Below are 16,774 nucleotides of genomic sequence, written 5' to 3' on the forward strand. Positions count from 1 at the left end.
CATGTCTTGGGCAGGTTTCTCAGGTCTCCAGCCTCTTGTTCCTCATCTGCAAGATGGGGATGATGTTCACTACCGGGCCAGGCCACGAAGATTAAACCCGACAACCCTGGCTGATGGCCCGGTGCAGCATAGGTGCCCAGGATGTGGGCAGCCCCTGCCAGACTTCTGACGCAGCCGGGCCTCCCACCGTCCGCTGCTCGCCTGCTGGTGACTGAGGAGAGAAGCATGTTCTCTTCCAAACTCAGAGACCCCCACGTTCTGGAAGGTATTTGTAGCCATGAACAGTGCAGCCTTCAAGCTGCTGCTGGCATAGCCCGAGGGACACATGAGGCGGGTATGCCCCCACCCAGAGCGTGTGCAAAGGCACATCGCAGCCCATGCTTTGAGGGGGATTTCATGATATGCCTTTTGTATTGCCGCCAGAGAAAAGTAAACGGCAGCTCCTGGCTGCCGGGGAAGGCTGTGCTTCTGCCAGCACTGCTTGTGCCTGGCACCGGCTCAGGCATGTACCAGAGCTGACTGTTGGTGCAGGCAAGTGTACGCACAAAAACATCCCAGCACGTGCGCACAGCAGCCACACACAGACTGCCAGGCACACGACCCAGGGTCATGTCTGTTTGTCTCTGTCTGCGTGGGTTAGAGTCTAACTGCCTTCTTTTTGGGTTTCCTTATCTTTCTTCCTCTGACTCTCTCTGTTTCTCTGTGTCTCTTTGGGTCTCCTCGTCTCTGACACTCTTGGCACCCTCTTTGTGTCTCTCTGTTGTTCTGATTCCCTCTCCCCTCCATTGTCTGGATCCCTCCCTAGCTTTCTGGCATTGTCTTTGTTTCTGATCCTCTCTGAATCTTTCTGTTTGGCTGTCTCTCTGTCTCTTCTCTCTCTCTATTTCCATCTGTCTCTATCTGTTTGCCTCTCTGTCTCCGTATCTGTCTGACTCTCTATCTCTCTGCCTGTCTCCATCTGTCTCTCTATTGGTCTAACACATTCCTTCTATCTCTGTCTCTGTCTCTCTCTCTGCCTGTCTCCATCTGTCTCTGTATCTGTCTGTCTGTCTCTCTCTCACTCTTTCCGTCTCTGTCCTTCCCTACCTCTCTCTCTTTTTTTCTGTGACACTCTCCAGGGAACGCATCGAAAACTGAAGTGGCCGGATTTCAAGTGACAAACAGCTCTGCACCCAGGATCCACCCCCCTCCCGGCAGGGCTGCCTTCCTCCTCCACATCCCCTGTCACGAAGCCTATTGTGTCGGGCCCAGGGAGTTCAAGTTGAAGGGCCCGGGGGTCTGCGCCTCAGACTGCTCGGTGCTCCTTCCCCATTGGCTCCGAGCAGCCTGTGCTCAGCAGGGGCTGAGCAACAGGGGGAGGCTCTCGTCCATAAAAGGGGGGTGAGGCACCAGAACTGCCATTCAAAGGGGCTTTGGTGGTGCTCACAGCTGCCTCTTGGGCACCTCCTTCTGAGCCGGAGTCAGTGAGGCCCCTGAGTCTTGGACCGGCCTCCTGCCACCACCATCCGACCTGCTCGGCCAGAAGCTGCCCAGGGAGAAAGAAGAACGCAGGTAAAAACCAGAGGGGCACCGGCATCCTCTCTCTGGGCTCTGTTTGTTCTTCCTGGTCCTCCAGACCTGGAGGCAACAGAGCTCGGGCTGGGGAGGTTTCAGGTCTGAGTCTGATTATCCGGGAGAAGTAGTTACAGCCAGGAGGCTGGTTTACAAAAGCCAGGTCAGTGGGAGATGGACTGCTCTTTGGAATTTCCCTCTCCCCGCAGCCCTGGCTTACACAGGTGGGTGGCTGTCTCCCCAGAGGACCACCCCTCGGTGTCAGCTCCAGGGTCTTCTTCCCCTTGCCACCTGCCACATAGTGGTTCCCGTGCGGGAATGGGACGACTGGGTGGAAGAAGTGAGAGGTTGAGTTGATCAGTGTGATTTAAAAGGCCCTGATTCTCACTGGACTTAGAGCACAGGCTTGGGGACATTAACGAGATTCAGGGCTCAGGCTTTCCCCACGCGCCATGCACATCAACAGACGACCAAGTTCAGCCTTTTCATTCTTTTTGGGTCGCGTTTAATTGCTGACAGGGTGCTGGTTGGAGTGGCTTCCTTTGACGCGATTTTACACAGAAATGAAGTTTGGGGTGGTTTTTTTGGGAGGGAATGGCGAAAGAGAGTGACAACAGGCCAGGAGACCCAGGCTGAGCAGGATTTTTCTTGTCAGTGTTACTTTGAAAGGACTTGTTGCTTTCGTGTAAATTCCAGAGGAGTCTAAGTTCGGCAGGGGAGAGGCTCAGAGGGGGCAGCCGTTATATAAAGACATCCACGGTCACAGAAAGTATTATAGAATCTCGAAGTTTGACTCTAGCAAAAAAGCCGGTGAGCTTCAGAAAAAAACCTGCCGATGACTCCGAGGTTGAATAGTAAATTCTGCGACCTCGTCCTTTTCCCTGGGTATCTTTTATCTGGAATAGCTCTCCAAGCTTTATAAACATTCCTTAATTAAGCCTCCAAGCTTCCCAGGGGAAACGAGGTCTTCAGCTTATCGGATCTGATTTCAACTCCCCTCCCACAGACAGAAAGTCTTCATTACCATCTCTCTTCCAAGGGTTGGGAAAATACACAAGGCTTCTCTAATTTGACAGGCATTCCCTCAGGATCTATTGCAACATGTTTCAGAATGTCAGCCCTCTTCTCTTCATTTTCTGCCCCCACCCGTCCCCTCCTGCGCTGCCTCTGGCTTCTCTTTTCCCCTCACCTTCTCCCCCGAGCCCACCCCACCTAGCCTTTTGTTCTATTTTTGCAGGTCGTTTATCTCCGGCCTTTGAGATCTGCGTGGGGGAGCTGTTGCAGTGAGTTATGCTGCCCGGGGGAGGTTTGCATTTGCTGACGGGATCTCAAGCCCACTGCTTTGCCCCAGAGGAGCTAGAGGTGTGATGGGTGTCAGGAGAATCCTGTGTCTCCGCTGGCAGCTTGGAGTGGGATGTTCCAGCAGCGGCTCCTGAGGAACCCAGCACGTGGAATCCAGCACCTTTTAGCAGAGCAGTCAAAGGGACCGGCACCAGGGCTGTTTGAGAAATGCAATCCCCTTAAAGCATATGGAAAGAGATTAGGGTGCTGAGGTAACTCCTGGGAGCCAGGAGTTTTCCATATATCATCTGAATATGTGTCTCACAACACCCGAGATGGTGCTGGGTTCAAATCACCGATCCCACCACTCATTTGCTGTGTGATTTTGGGACAGCAGCTGTCCTTCTCTGAGCATTAATATCCTCACCTGTACAATAAGGATAATAATAATATTCGCTTCCTGACGTTATTGTGAGACTCCTATGGGATACTGTAATGTGCTTGGCTTTTAGTAGGTACTCAGTAAATGCTAGTATGACTGTTCAAGTTCGAGGTGGCAGAGTTGGGCCCCTCCCTCTCCCCCCAATCTTTTATAAAGTCCTTGATGTCCTGCTCCATCATGCTGTGCGCAATGTCCAGGAAATAGGATCGAACATCTACTGTTTCTGTTTGTGGGGCTGCCACTCCTCTCCCCTCCCCGTCCCATTCTCTCCACACCAACAGAAGACTTTATTTCTTCATCTGCCGCCCCGGGACCGTGAAGTCTCTTCTCGATCGATCCTCCCTAACTCCCCTCCTTGGTTCATTCTTGCACACCTGCTATATTTATTAGATGTCTTCCATCATTCTAAGCAGGATCAATAGTTGGTGGTTTGATTTCAACGCATGTCTGAGAAAATGCGGTCAGCTAGCTGATTCCTCTCCCTGTTTCCCTCATCTCAGCCCGTAAATGTTGGTTGATCTCACTGAGTCTGACAAACGGCCAAAACGATTTCACTGGGACAGAGCTGGCCATTGTGGCGGGCAGTATACGTTGCTGGAGACAACCAGGCAAGCCCAGGATCAGGCCCTGGAGATGGAGAGGTGGCCCTGGGTCCTCTGAAGTTGGACCTTGTTAATCTCTCCCAGCCTGGGTTCAGATTGATGCTCCTGGCGGGATGGTCAATGGCCCAGATCCATGGTGGCCATCCCCTGGCTCAGGAGGCTTCTCCCTGAGGCCATCCAGCTGTCCCATGTGCCAGAGTGGTCGCTGCAGGCATATTCACCAGGAGGCAATTTGTCTGTCATCATTTGGTCCCTTGATCTATTACTGGACAGTTCAATTTAACCTGACAAGGGTTTACTGAACAGTTACTATGTGGTGGGGTCTCTGGTCCCCTGGCAGGAGCAGAGAATTGGTGTTTGTGACTCACAGGAGGTCAGCCTCCTGCATCCAAGCCCACTCTCTCTCCTGCCTTCTCTCTCTCATTTTGGTCCCTTCCCCCTTCTTTTTCCCTCTCCTCGCCTCCTCTTCCTCTTTCTTATACTCTCTCCCCTTCATTCTCATTCGCCGTCACTCCATCTCTAGTTCTCATCTTTATTTTCTTTTCCCACAGGGGCCGTCGTCTCACTCGGTGCTTTTCTAGGTGTCTTTATCTCTTGCTCTGTGTATGCAAGTCACATCTCTGCTGCTCTTTTTGCACCCCCACTCTGCCCCGCCGTCTGTCTGTCTTTTTCTGTATCTCTTCATTTCCATCTCTCTCTGTTCCACCCTCCTCCGCCTTTCTCCCCATCCCTTAATTACAACAAATGACAAAGGGTGGGGATTCCATGTGAATCCTGCTCTTGAAAAACATTCTTTTAACCCCACACTTAATGACCTACTGTGACGGTCATGGAAGGGCCGTCTCTCCTCTGGTGTCCGCACAACGAACGGCCTGAGAGAAGTGGCCGCCCTCCCCGTGGGCCCTCATCCTGTGTTCTGTGTTTCAATTCTTGCTGGACTAAATGGTGGGTTCACTTTCCATTCAGAGCCCGAGCCCCCCGCCCCACCCCCCCCCAGTTGATGATCCATTCTTTGTTAATGATGCTAAAGGCCTGACAAGGACATAGTTTCTCCAGTTTTCGGAGTCTCCATTTGCCAGCCCACCGGAGACCCACAGAGATGAACTTGATGTATTTTCAAGTGCAATAGAACTCCTGAAATAGGCTCATCTTCAGGAACGCGAGAGTTGGGGAGGGGGCGTCCACTGGGCGTTTAACGCATGGCTGAACCCCAGGCATGGTTTGTGGGGCGGAGGCTCAGACTGACTTTTAGGCCTGCTTCTGCTGTGTCCTTGCCTCTTGGCCTTGACTCAGTCATTTTGTTTCTCTGAGCCTCTGTTTCCCTATCTAGAAAATAGGGCTAATAGTGCCCAGGCTACTGGGTTCTCCAGAGGGTGAAAACGCAATAACTGAGATTAAATGCAGAGCAGTGAGCTTGGCCCCGTGGCTGTGCCTTACACAGGGGATGCTGTGGGCTCAGAGGATCCCAGCTCCGCCGTGCGCGTGCTTGGGACCTTGGGGCTGCTCTGTCACTCAGTCCGCACTCTTCTGACCTGGAAGCTGAGCCTGTGATAATAGCGCCTGCCCCACAGGGGCCACGGGAGGCCCCAGGCCTGGCCCAGAGCAGTGGGGCAGTGCTGTTGGCTGTGTGAGTGTGTCGTTGGAAGGTCATTGAGGACGCCATCTCCTCAGTGCGAGTCACGGTCACCGCCCGCGTGTGGGAGGCCCCAGCTCTGTCTCCATTTCCCTCCTGACTCATGATGTGACCTTAAACAAGTGACTTCATTCCTACCTTTTCCCATTTCCTCTTCTGTCAAATAGGAATAATCACATGCGATAAAATGCTCTGAGAGATAATTGCGATGTTAAATCAAGCCATTATTATTCCATGCTGGCTTTTTAAATAAAAGTGCTTGCTGCTTCTGCGAGCCCTCCGACTATAATATAGAAATATCATCAAGAGGAGGTAAGAGGGCAAGCAGTCCCTTCCCTTTCAAGGAACTCTGGGCCCTGGATGAAAAAGGACCCACTATGCGCTGGCCTTTAAAGGATGCTGAGCCCATTTACAGATGGGAAGAAGGAGGCTTGGAGCTGGGGGTGATTCCCCTCTGATTGTCCCAAGAAAATGAGCTTCAAAATGATTAGAATAATTAGAATTAGAAAATGGTTATAAAAATGATGAAGGCAGAGGTCAGCAAACTTTCTCTGTGAAGGGTCAGATAGTCAATCTTTTTGGCATTCCGGCCCATACAGTCCCTGTGTCAACACTCAATTGTGTTTCTGTTGCATAGACTTAGTGTAAACAGACGGGACACGTGTCGTATCCATCAGGGTTCTCCAGAGAAACAGAAACGGCAGGATGTGTGCATATGGAGAAAGAGCTTTAGCGTAAGGAACTGGATCCTGTGATGATGGAGTCTGAGGGGAATCAAGCCCCCAGCTGCCAGCGGAGCCGCCCTCACTGGGCTGTCTCAAAGTGCCAGGAGGTGGGGGCTGAGGAAGTGCTTCATAAGCTTGCAAGTGCAGAGGGTTTTCTCTGGGAGGGCCCGCAGGAGGCCCCCTGGCCCACCAGGTGTGTGAAAGAGGCCCCTCCCCATCACAGACCACACAAGCCCTCCACTGGGGCGGCTATGCCTGGGGCTGCCCCTCGAACTCACCAAGTAGGCTCTGTTTCCACTTCCCACACCCGTGAACGGCCGAGTTCCTTTTCTCCTCAGCTCGTCCCAAATCAGAGATGAGGAGCAGGCAGGGCTATCTCTGATGTGCGGCTTCCAAGCAAATCCCAGTAGCAAAGGCGGAGATGCTCCCCCTGGGACCCATCTGACAAGGCTCAGTAATTTATTTATCTTACAAAAGGAAGGAAACAGGATTGCTTAAGGAAATCTCAGGGCTGATGTGTCTCTATTAGAGTCACCTTTTAACCCAGAGAGATCTGGTCGGAAACCTGACCCTCCCATTTGCGAGCCACGTGAACTTGGTAAGCAGCTTCTCCTGAACCAGCCTCAGCTTGTCCTCTGTGCAGCGGGTATACACACCCTCACCACTGGGTTGTTGAGAGGATTAGAATGACAGGAGCACAGCCTGGCATCCAGTAGGCTCTTGAGGGGTGGTGGCTCTCGTTGGATTGATGGGACCATGAATGAGGAGCACTCAGCCCCGCCTGACACACAGTAGGCCCTCCACATAAGGCAGTTAATTCATTTGACAACTCTTTTTGGGTTCCCCCTGTGTTCCAGGCCCTATGTTGTCGTTCCTTTTTGCCCTTTTCTTTTCCCATCTCCCAGAGCCCACGTAAGATTGGAATGGAGCCTTCCTACTCTACTATTTAAAGCACCTACTGTGTGCCAGGCACCGTGCCACGTGCTCTATACGTGGTCTCATTTAATTCCTACACCAACCCTCTGAAGCCTTATTATCAGCCCCATTTTAGAACTAAGAAAACGAGACACGGCAAAGTTAAATAATTTTCCCAAACCAGTGATAAGTGGTGGCTGGCATTTGAATCCACATCACTAACCACTTGGTGATCCTGCTTCTGGGTCAGGAGGGGATTGGAGGTCTCACCTCTCCTCTGTCACATGCTGTACCCCTCCCACCCCCTGCTGCACTCCCCAGTGATGGAGGAGGCCATTCAGATGTCGCAAACTCAAATGTCTGTCAGGCGCTCGGCATGGACGGACATGAGAGAAGCTGCTGGTGGGGACAGTGGTGACAGGGCCACAGGCATCTCTCTGTGACTATTGCCAATTCGAATGCAAGCCTGATGTTTTCAAGGCCTTTGATCTTTTGGAGACAAGTGGGAAATTGAGACTTTTTTAAATGTAAAAATCTCTCAGTTTTAAAATATTGGCAACAAAATTTTTAAAAAATCTTTGTGCAAGTCCAAACGCTTGTGCCCACCCGCTCAGCTTGTCCTGCAGGCGAACAGTTTGCAACCTCTGGACGGACATTCGCCGTGTGCAGGGCTGCGGAGGAGGGAGCCAGAGGCCTGGGTCCTGCTCGCCTGCACAGCTCTGTCCCTGTCCTCAGAAGGGCCTCGCTGGGCTGCCCCCTGCTGTGGGCCCCATCCCCTCAGAGTCCGCGTCCTGGCCCTCCTTCCTGGGGGACCCCCTAAGGCCAGGGCGCGGAGGGGGGCGGGGGTGTGGGGGTGAGAGGCTGAAGTCACTGTGCCTGAAGATGGTGATTCAGGGCTGAGCCCTTATCGTGTCAAGGAGCCATAGCTCGTGAGCACCACCTGTAGCAAGCCAGAAAAAAGGTTAAAGCCTCAGCATACAGTCCCTAATATTCAGCAAGTGACGGCTGGTCCCTTCCTTCTGCCTCTCCCTCTGCCCTCAGGCTTTCTTCCTTCTGTGTCTCCCCCTCGTTGTCTCTATCCCTCCTTCTGTCTCTCCATCTCTCCGCTTTAGTCTTTCTCCCTCCTTTCCCCCTTCCTTCTCTCCCTCCATCTCCCTTCGGACTGTTTCTCACTTCCTCCTTCTCCCCCTTCCCCCTCCCCTGTCACTCTGCTCTCTTTCTCTGCCTCAGTTTCCCCCTCCCTCATATCCCCCCCAATTCCTGCTGCCTCCCCTCTTCTCTTACTTCCTCTTCCCTCCTCTCACCCCTCTCCTGGCTTCATTGACATTTGCTGAAATTCCTGTAGCAGGTGTTGGTTTTAGACAACCTGCAGACCTTGAGGTTTCTCTGGGGGCATAAAGGTGTGATGCAGAAAAGTGTAAACTGGGCTTCCAAGAGGTCAAGGGGTTGCCTGTTGTTCACTGGACAAACTTGTGTGGAGCTCCTGCTCTCATTCCAGCCCTGTATTCAGAGCAGGGACACCATTCTTTCATTCATTCATTCACAAATCACTCAACCTTCCTCAGTCTCCCCATCACCTTAGAATGAAATGCAAACTCTTTAACCTCAGCCTGGGAGGCCCACGCTATCCAGCCACTGTCCACCGTTCTGCTTTTTCTACCCCAGTCTCCTCCCTTCATTATCTTCATCCGCCCTGGGCTCCCTGTCACCCTCAAATACACAACACACTCACCTCAGGGACTTTGCACTTGCAAACTACCACCTGGCAGGGGACTCAGGAAGTAAGAGGCGATTATGTGATAGAGCTGGCAAGGGGATTCTGAGAGCTCAGCAGAGGGGCCTAATTCAGACAGACTTCCTGGGGGAGGCAACCAAGGCTGAGTTTTGAACAAATAAGAGTTAGCCGGGTCAAAGGGAGATGGGAGTGGATGGGGGGGTGAGAAATGTGTTTCAGGCAGAGGAAACCCCTTGTACTAAAGCTTGGAAGCTGGGGCAGTGGGCCTTCATTTTGGACTTGCAGGTGGTTTGGTCAGGCCCAGGTCAGGCGCTCATGCCCAGGCTGGGTGCTGCCCATGCGTGGGGATACCTTGAACAGGCGACGTAATCTCTCTCTGCCTCCATCTTCTCATTTGCAGAATGAGGAGACCATCAAGCTTGCAGGGTTGTTAGGAGAATCCCTCACATTAAGATGCTCAGCCCAGGGTGACCCCTAGTAAATGTCAGCTGGCCCCATCCCATCATGGAGAACCCGTGAGCACGTGGCTGAGGGGCGGCTTCCTCTCAAAGGCACGGGGAGCCTGGGAGACTCCTCTGGCTGCTGTTGGAGAGCATCTCAGAGGTGAGATTGGAGGAGGCAGATACGGACCCCTGAAGGGCAGAGCTGGAGGCCAGGGAGCGGTGGATTGAAGGGGCGGGGTCAGTACACAGCGGTAAGAGAAGGGCTCCAGAGCCGGCCTGCCGGGGTACCAATCCCAGCTTTGCCACTTACCAGCTCTGGCGTCCTGGCAGGTGTCTTAGTTCAGTTTCCTTGTCTGTAAAGTGGGCATGACAACAGCACCCACCCCACAGAGTTGCTGTGAGGATAAACGAGTTCATCCATGAGAATCGCTCAGAACATCTCAAGTCCTTAACAACCATCAGGTCAGCTGTTCTTATTAAAGACAAAGTTAACGGAGGAAGGGGAAGGATGCTAAAACTGTCTTCGTCTGGGACACAGATCTCAGGTCGGGCTTCCTACCTTAGCAGCCAAGCTGTGCGCGAGGCCTCCGGCCAGCAGTTAGAGGGTGGTAGGCTCCCCCGCCCCAGAGGTTAATTCACTGCTAATCTTGTAACAGGCCAGCCCAGCCATCGCTGATATCAGAGAAAACATGAGCTGCCTGCCTCTTATCTGCACAGAAGTAGCACAGCTCACTCGCCTGGAACCCAAATCCGCTCAGCAGCCGATAGAGCATGAGAGAAACCCGAGGGCAGGGCAGAGACGTGGGATGGACACAGGTCCACTTCCCTGTGTTTCCTGCTCTGAACCTCCCTGCTTAAGGTGGCAGACCCTGCCCAGCCTCAAGAGAGGCAGGTGGGCCTGAGTGCTCACCTTTAATCGTTGTGTGACCTCAGGAGGTTTGCCAAGCCTCTCTGAGCGTCAGTTTTCTCATCTATAAAGTGGGGCTAATGATGCCCAGCTCTGAGAGTTGGCGATTGGACTGAGAACAATATGCAAGTCCAAGACTCTGCACATGGGGGTCTCTGGGCATCAGGGAGGGTTCAGCTATTAATGAATCAAAGTTATTCTAGAAATGGTAGTCATTGAGGGCACACGTGGGGAGTCAAACAGAACAGCCTTGCCCAATAGCACCAATAACAGAGCCCCAATATCACCGCTTGCTGTAGGGCATGGGTAATCCACTGGACTGGAAGTGCCTGCCTCGCTGGGGAGGAGTAAATGAGATGATGGACTTAGGAGCTTAGCTCAAGGCCTGAAATGCAGCGGGGGCTCCGTAAATGCCGGCTGGGATCATTGTTAGGCATGCTTTGGTGGGGAACCTGCTGCGTGCTTTGAGGAGGGAGACCAAGCTCTGAGGTATGGTGTGGGGCTCTGGGGTCTTGGAGCAGAGTCTTCTCAGCCCCCTGAACACCTGAGCAAACAGGGAAGTTAGCAGGAAGGGGCACTGGAGGGGGGAAGGACAGCCATCCCCGAGGGCTGCGTTAGAGGCGTCCGCTCTAAGGACCAGCTTGGGAAGAGCATGGGGCCCCTGCCCAGGCCGGGGTGTCTCAGGGGGTCTCCCCATGTCCAGTTGGGAGAATGCACTACCCCCCATTTGAACAGCTTTGAGTCTTGATAATTGGTTTATAAGAAGTTGACTGTGAAAGGGACAGCTTTTAACAGGCTATTTGTGAGCATTAGTGCTTACTGAGTGCCTGCTGTATGCCAGTCAGGATTCTGGGTGCGAGGACACAGGAGGAGACACAGGTATGGCCTGTGCCCTTAAGGAGCTAGCTTTCTGGTGGGGGCGATGATAACAAACAACACCAGCAAACATCCGGTAAACAGGACTGCACGAGGCGGTGAGCGCTCTGTGCCACATAGCAGGGCAAAGCCAGAGAGACGCAGGAGGCTGCTGTGAACACAGCGGTCAGCAGACGCCTCCCTGGGGATGTGACATTTAATTCATTTGATTACAAGAAGGAGCGAGCCATGTGAAAATCTGAGGTCAGAGCAGTGCAGCGGGAGGAGGAGAAAGGGCAAAGGCTCTGAGGCAGGAGCAGGCTTGGCATGTTTGAGGAACAGAGAGTATTTCAGAAATGGAAACAAGGCACAGCTCCTGCCTTCATGGAGCCAAAGTCTGAAGACTCACGTAGAGAATTACCAATTAGTGGGATATTTTGATGGAGGAGGCACAAGTTTCTGGGAGAATAGAAAGGAGGAGCAGCCCATCCAGCCTAGGAGATCAGGGAAAGATGCCTGGAGGAGGCGATGTCTTAGCTAGGACCTAAATGACAGGTAACAGAAGAGGAGAAGGAGGGTTTTCCAAGCAGAGGGAACAGCATGTGCAAAGGCCCAGAGGTAGAACCAGGCCTGATACATTCTTTAGGGGAATTGCAAGTAGCTGGATGTGGTTGGAACCCAGAGCTGAAGCATTAGGGTATAGGGATGGGATTGAGGGTGTCCCTGTCATTTAGGAGAAGGGCCAGGCCTGACTCAGTCCAGTGGGTCTGATCACAGAACTGATATACCGAGAAGGACATTTCAGGGAGGGCAGGAGAGAAGGAACTGGAGGCGGGTGAAGGTGGAGCTATAGCCAGGGTCAGGAGGAGTGCTGGGGTGGAAAAGACAAATTCCAGAGTCCTCTCACAGCAGAAAGGATGGGCTTGGGGACAGCCTGGGGAGTAGGGGACAAAGGCAGGTGACAGAAGCCTCAGAGAACTCAGAAAAGCAGATGGCCAAATGTCTTCAGCTTGGTGGGTGGTTAAGGTGGGTTTTGAAGCCTGTCAGCCACAGGTCAAGTCCTGGCTTGTCCACTGCCTAGCTGTGCGGGCAGTCACTTCCCCTCTCTGAGCCTCAACTTCCCCATCTGCCCAATGAAAATAGCACAACCCATCCTAAGAGCTGTTCTGCAGACTGAACGTGAATGCTGTGGGGAAGCTCCTAGCACAGAGTAGGTGCTCAGCATGTGTTAATTCTCTTCCTTGACCCTTAGCCTTGGGCACCCATGGCACCTCTCGGGACCTCTGTTTTCTCGACTGCAGAATGGGAACGAGCATGTTTGCCTTGTGGTGCTGCTGGCAGAAGCTGCCGAGATGACGCTGCAGGCTCAGGAGACCCCCACAGAGTCGGTGCTCACAGATTTCATTGTCTTCTCTTTCTCCCTTCCCGGCAGGAAGAGCTAAGACAGAATGGCGTGGCAGGGGCTGGTGCTGGCCGCTTGCCTCCTCGTGCTCCCCTCCGCCACAGCGGACTGCCTGTCCGGCTGCTCTTTGTGTGCTGTGAAGACCCAACATGGACCCAAACCCATCAACCCCCTGGTAGGTTTCAGGCAAGCTTCTAGATGCCCAGGTCCTGGGGCCTGCGTGTGAACAGCACCATCTGTGTGAGGAGCCCGGAGAGGGAAAGGAGCTGTGTGCCTGTCCTGTAGACTTGTCCCACCTGGGCAGGTCATGTCCTGCCCTGTGGTCAGCCTGGGCACCAGGGGCTGCTGTTTTGCTACTCCCATCCCCACCCCAGACCTCACCACCACGGGCTCACTCCAATCTGGGACAGACACTCTGGTTTCCAGGGAGCCTGATGCCTGGCAACAAAGAGCATTATCCATCAGGTGGTGCTGACTTTGGGAATCGGCAGCCCTGGAGTAGCTCCTCAGGGCTTCTCACCACCAGGCTGATGGCACCTGCAAATCTAATCACTCCCATGGATGGAGCTCTTTCCACCACCCCTGATCTGGTTGACAGGATCCAAGCCTTGACCCCTCTCCTAGGTCTTGGCATCTCTTGGTCCAGCCTTGTTGGCTTTGCTTTGTGTCACACTCCCCCATGTGCCTCTCCTGTGACAACAGATAGGCTGGAGTAGAGGTACCAAGGGTTTCGTGGACAGAACACAGGCTTTGGTTAAGCCACTTTCTAGTTCCATGACCCTGGAACCCCCTCTCAGTTTCTTCATCCACAAAATGAGGGCAATTCCGTGAGATGACGATGCAAAATATTAAGTATACAATTCTAGCCACTCTTCATAGAGATGCACACAGAGTGCCAGGAGCTGCCCAAACGTGGTCTCAGAAGAGCACAGTGATTAAGCACAAGGACTCGTGGCATTGGACTGCCTGGGTCCAAGTCCAGTATTGTACAAAATTGTCATCATGGTCATCATCATGATCATCGTCATCATCGTCATGTTTGAAATCACCCAACGCTCTTATGAAGGAGATAGTATTGTCCCCCCAGTTTTGATGAACCCTCAAACGTCCCCTTGCATGAGTTCTTTCCACCATTCTGCATTGCTTCCGTCCCTCTCTGTAAAGTGTTTGCAGCATCCTTCACACTCAGGAAAGGTTGGGAGAACCAACTACTCCCTCTGGAGTCAGAAGTGGAAGAGGAAGGGTGAGCACAGCAGAGCACTATGGGAAGATCTTAATTCCAATTTTGGCCTTGCCACTTGTAGCCATGTTTCCTTGGAAAAGCTGTTTTACCTCTCCACGCCTGTTTCCTCATCTTCCACTCGAGCACAAAGTCACCTACTTGTATGCACAATTGGGAGCATTAAAGTGGGCAGCCCGGGGCTTAGTAATGGCAGCTACTTTTGCTTTTCTCAGACATTGGACAGGGGGCTCTCTGGCGCAGGGGAGTGCATGTGCTTTGACAGTTTGATGGGGTGACATTACCACTGTGGTATTTTTGGATCTCTTGCAGATTTGCTCCTTGGAATGCCAGGCCACCCTGCTGCCAGCTGAGGAGTGGGAGAGATGCCAGGGCCTTCTGTCTTTTCCCAGCCCCTTCACCCTTGGGCTCAGTGGCAAGGAAGATTTGGAGAGCTGGCCAACTTTGGAAGAGCCCTATCGTGAGCTGGCCAAGCGCATGGGACCCTTCTTGAAGAAGCTGGAGGAAAACAGACTCCTCCTCAGCACCCCAGCGGAGGAGAATGCTCTGAGCAGGAGCCTGGTGGAGAAGCTCAGGGGTCTCTCTGGCAAGCTGGGGGAGGGTGTGGAGTCTGAGCTGATGGGAGATGCCCAGCCAAACGATGGTGCCATGGAGGCTGGAGCACTGGATTCTGATGAGGAGGAGCCCAAGGAGCAGGTCAAACGCTATGGGGGATTTTTGCGTAAATATCCCAAGAGGAGCTCAGAGGTGGCTGGCGAGGGGGATGTGGATGCGGATAGGGTGGGCCATGAGGACCTGTATAAACGCTATGGGGGCTTCTTGAGGCGCATCCGTCCCAAGCTCAAGTGGGACAACCAGAAGCGCTATGGTGGTTTTCTCCGGCGCCAGTTCAAGGTGGTTACTCGGTCTCAGGAAGACCCCAATGCCTACTCCGGAGAGATTTTTGATGCATAAATCCCTCCCCATCGTGGAGTTGAGTCAGGAGCTTCCCCTCAACCCTTCCAGACTGGAGTGCACTCATTCGTCTTCCCCTGTGTCCCCCGGCTCCATGCGCAGTTCAGCATTGTCTACGCAACATCCAAACCCAGCCTGCTTGGGGTGCAGTGTTTGTGTGAGGTCAGTGAGGGGGAAGGATGGAGTCCAGTAGACTTAGTGCTTGGCTCAGACCCCAGACCTCTAAAACTACCACCAGCAGCAGCTTTTGATATCAATCCTCCACCCCATGCATATGACTCCCCAATTCCAAAAATTTGGACTGACTTGTTCTTCATCCCTCTGGATCTGTGATCGCCAAACTTTACCGATCACGTGCCCCTCTCAGAAGGAAAATGAGCATATCCCCTGCTGTGCAGGTATATTCATCTAGATAGCATATAAATATATCATTATACATACAAATGGTAGAAAGTTAAAACCAAGACAGATAAATGAATAGGAATCCTAACATTTTATTCCTAAACCTCAAAGGATCTCTTTGTGCACCCCACTTTGGAGACCATGCTTTAGGTAAAAAGCTCAAACGTTGCCTTTTATTGGAGCAGGAATTCCTACTAGTCTTCTAGTGGGTTGAATGGTCAGTTACTGTGGTCTGACTTCTCATAGCGTAGAAACACGTGTCTTGAAGAGCGGAGTTCCTGGACTCCAGTTCATGTTGGTACCCTGGACAGCGCCCAACTCCTCACCGGAGAGAAGGGCGTGAAAATGCCTCTCCTAAATGGTTAATGAGAGCAGTTCTCCCTGTGAATGCTGGAACGATCAAGGAGGGAGCAAGGCAAACCAATTTTCTCTGTGCAACAAACTCAAAATGTGGACCAGTTCCCTCAGCCCTCATTAAGCTAATTAAACTGATGGGTATCACTCTCCTACCCCAGGATGAACTGAAGCTGAGTCAAGTTGATGAGGTTAAGCACAACCATGTTCTTGAGCAGCTGAATTGGCCGCCAAGAGTCCAAGCCATCTGGTCAAACATATGCAGTGGGCATTGGGTAAGGGAATCCAGAAGCAACAGCTAGAAAGAGAAAAAGATGCTCTTCAACCCCCAGCATGATTCTTTCCTCTTAATATCTCAAAATAAAACCAGAAAGAGGAATGAAATGATTAAGTGCTTGAGGCTGAATGAGTTCCCTTGATTCGAATAACCCAGAATCAGAGGCAGAGACCTCCTGATGCCTTGGTTTCAATCAAAGCCCCCTCTCCCTGCCCCCCGTATCTCTGTCTCTGTCTCTCTTGCTGACTCGTCCCTAGGAAGTACGGTTTGGTTTGTGGATCCAGAAGCCTGGGCTGGATAAGAGAGAAAATACCCTGGCTTTGGTTAATTTGTACGAGATGCCACCAAGCACACCTCTTCCTGCACAAACCCCAGATCTCTCATGATGTTTTGAAATGTATAAGTTGTTTTAGGGTTGTTTTGTGTGCTTTTAAAAATTCCACTTACGCAAATTACTTGGAATTTGCTTAGTCCTCAATAGGCCTGTATTATTTCCTACTCCTCCAGTATAATAAATAAAAGAAAGATGCTGATGACTTGGGGTGTGTGTGTGTGTGTGTGTGTGTGTGTGTGCGCCTCAGTCCCCAGAGAGTGAAAAGACCATTTGCAGAAAAGAGTGCTGGGGAATGAAAAAAACAGATACACATACACACACGTGCATGCCCACACACACACACATTCAGATTAGAAAGCTAAATATAGGATAACAGAAATAGCACAAACTTTAGAGTGTCATCACCCTACAATTGAGATCTGTGTGCCCTTGAGTGAGTCATCTGACCTCTCTAAGCCTTAGTTCCCTCCTCTTTAAAATAAAGACTAATGGTGCCAACTTTGTAAGGTGGCTGTGAGGAATTAGATGCACTCATAGATGCAAAGCTCCTAGTATATAGCAGGCACTCAGTAAATGAGTTTCCCTTCCTACATTGTCTTAAGGAACAGTGGGAAAGCTCAAGCCTCCAGCAACACAGTGGGGAGAGCTGGGAGGGGCTGCAGAGGGAGTCTGAGTCGCAGGGAACTCCCAGGGGCTGTCTCCTGGGCTGGATGACAGGGTGG

At 52.2% G+C, this 16,774-nt stretch overlaps 1 protein-coding gene across 2 annotated transcripts; it reads left to right on the forward strand.

Annotated features, from left to right (window-relative positions):
* The first annotated feature begins 572 nt into the window (after positions 1-572).
* Positions 573-16,259, forward strand: PDYN (prodynorphin). 2 transcript variants are annotated; one of them, XM_070485675.1, is made up of 4 exons: positions 806-1,551; positions 2,789-2,834; positions 12,522-12,666; positions 14,044-16,249. In XM_070485675.1, exons 3-4 carry the CDS (start codon positions 12,538-12,540, stop codon positions 14,683-14,685), a joined length of 771 nt encoding a protein of 256 aa, XP_070341776.1. In that variant the 5' UTR covers positions 806-1,551; positions 2,789-2,834; positions 12,522-12,537; the 3' UTR covers positions 14,686-16,249. The 2 variants fall into 2 exon arrangements, with proteins under 2 accessions (XP_014685742.1, XP_070341776.1); XM_014830256.3 differs by lacking the exon at positions 2,789-2,834 and having other exon boundaries at positions 573-1,551; positions 14,044-16,259.
* The last annotated feature ends 515 nt before the right edge of the window (positions 16,260-16,774 follow it).

The sequence above is a fragment of the Equus asinus genome, chromosome 15 (genome assembly GCF_041296235.1).
Source record: "Equus asinus isolate D_3611 breed Donkey chromosome 15, EquAss-T2T_v2, whole genome shotgun sequence".
Lineage (NCBI taxonomy): Eukaryota > Metazoa > Chordata > Mammalia > Perissodactyla > Equidae > Equus > Equus asinus.

What these genes read in the sequence shown, in the direction of transcription:
- PDYN (XM_014830256.3), top strand. Translation starts at nt 12,538, where the DNA reads ATGGCGTGGCAGGGGCTGGTGCTGGCCGCTTGCCTCCTCGTGCTCCCC. An exon ending in CCAAACCCATCAACCCCCTG is followed by an intron (nt 12,667 to 14,043) that starts GTAGGTTTCAGG and finishes GATCTCTTGCAG; the next exon opens with ATTTGCTCCTTGGAATGCCA.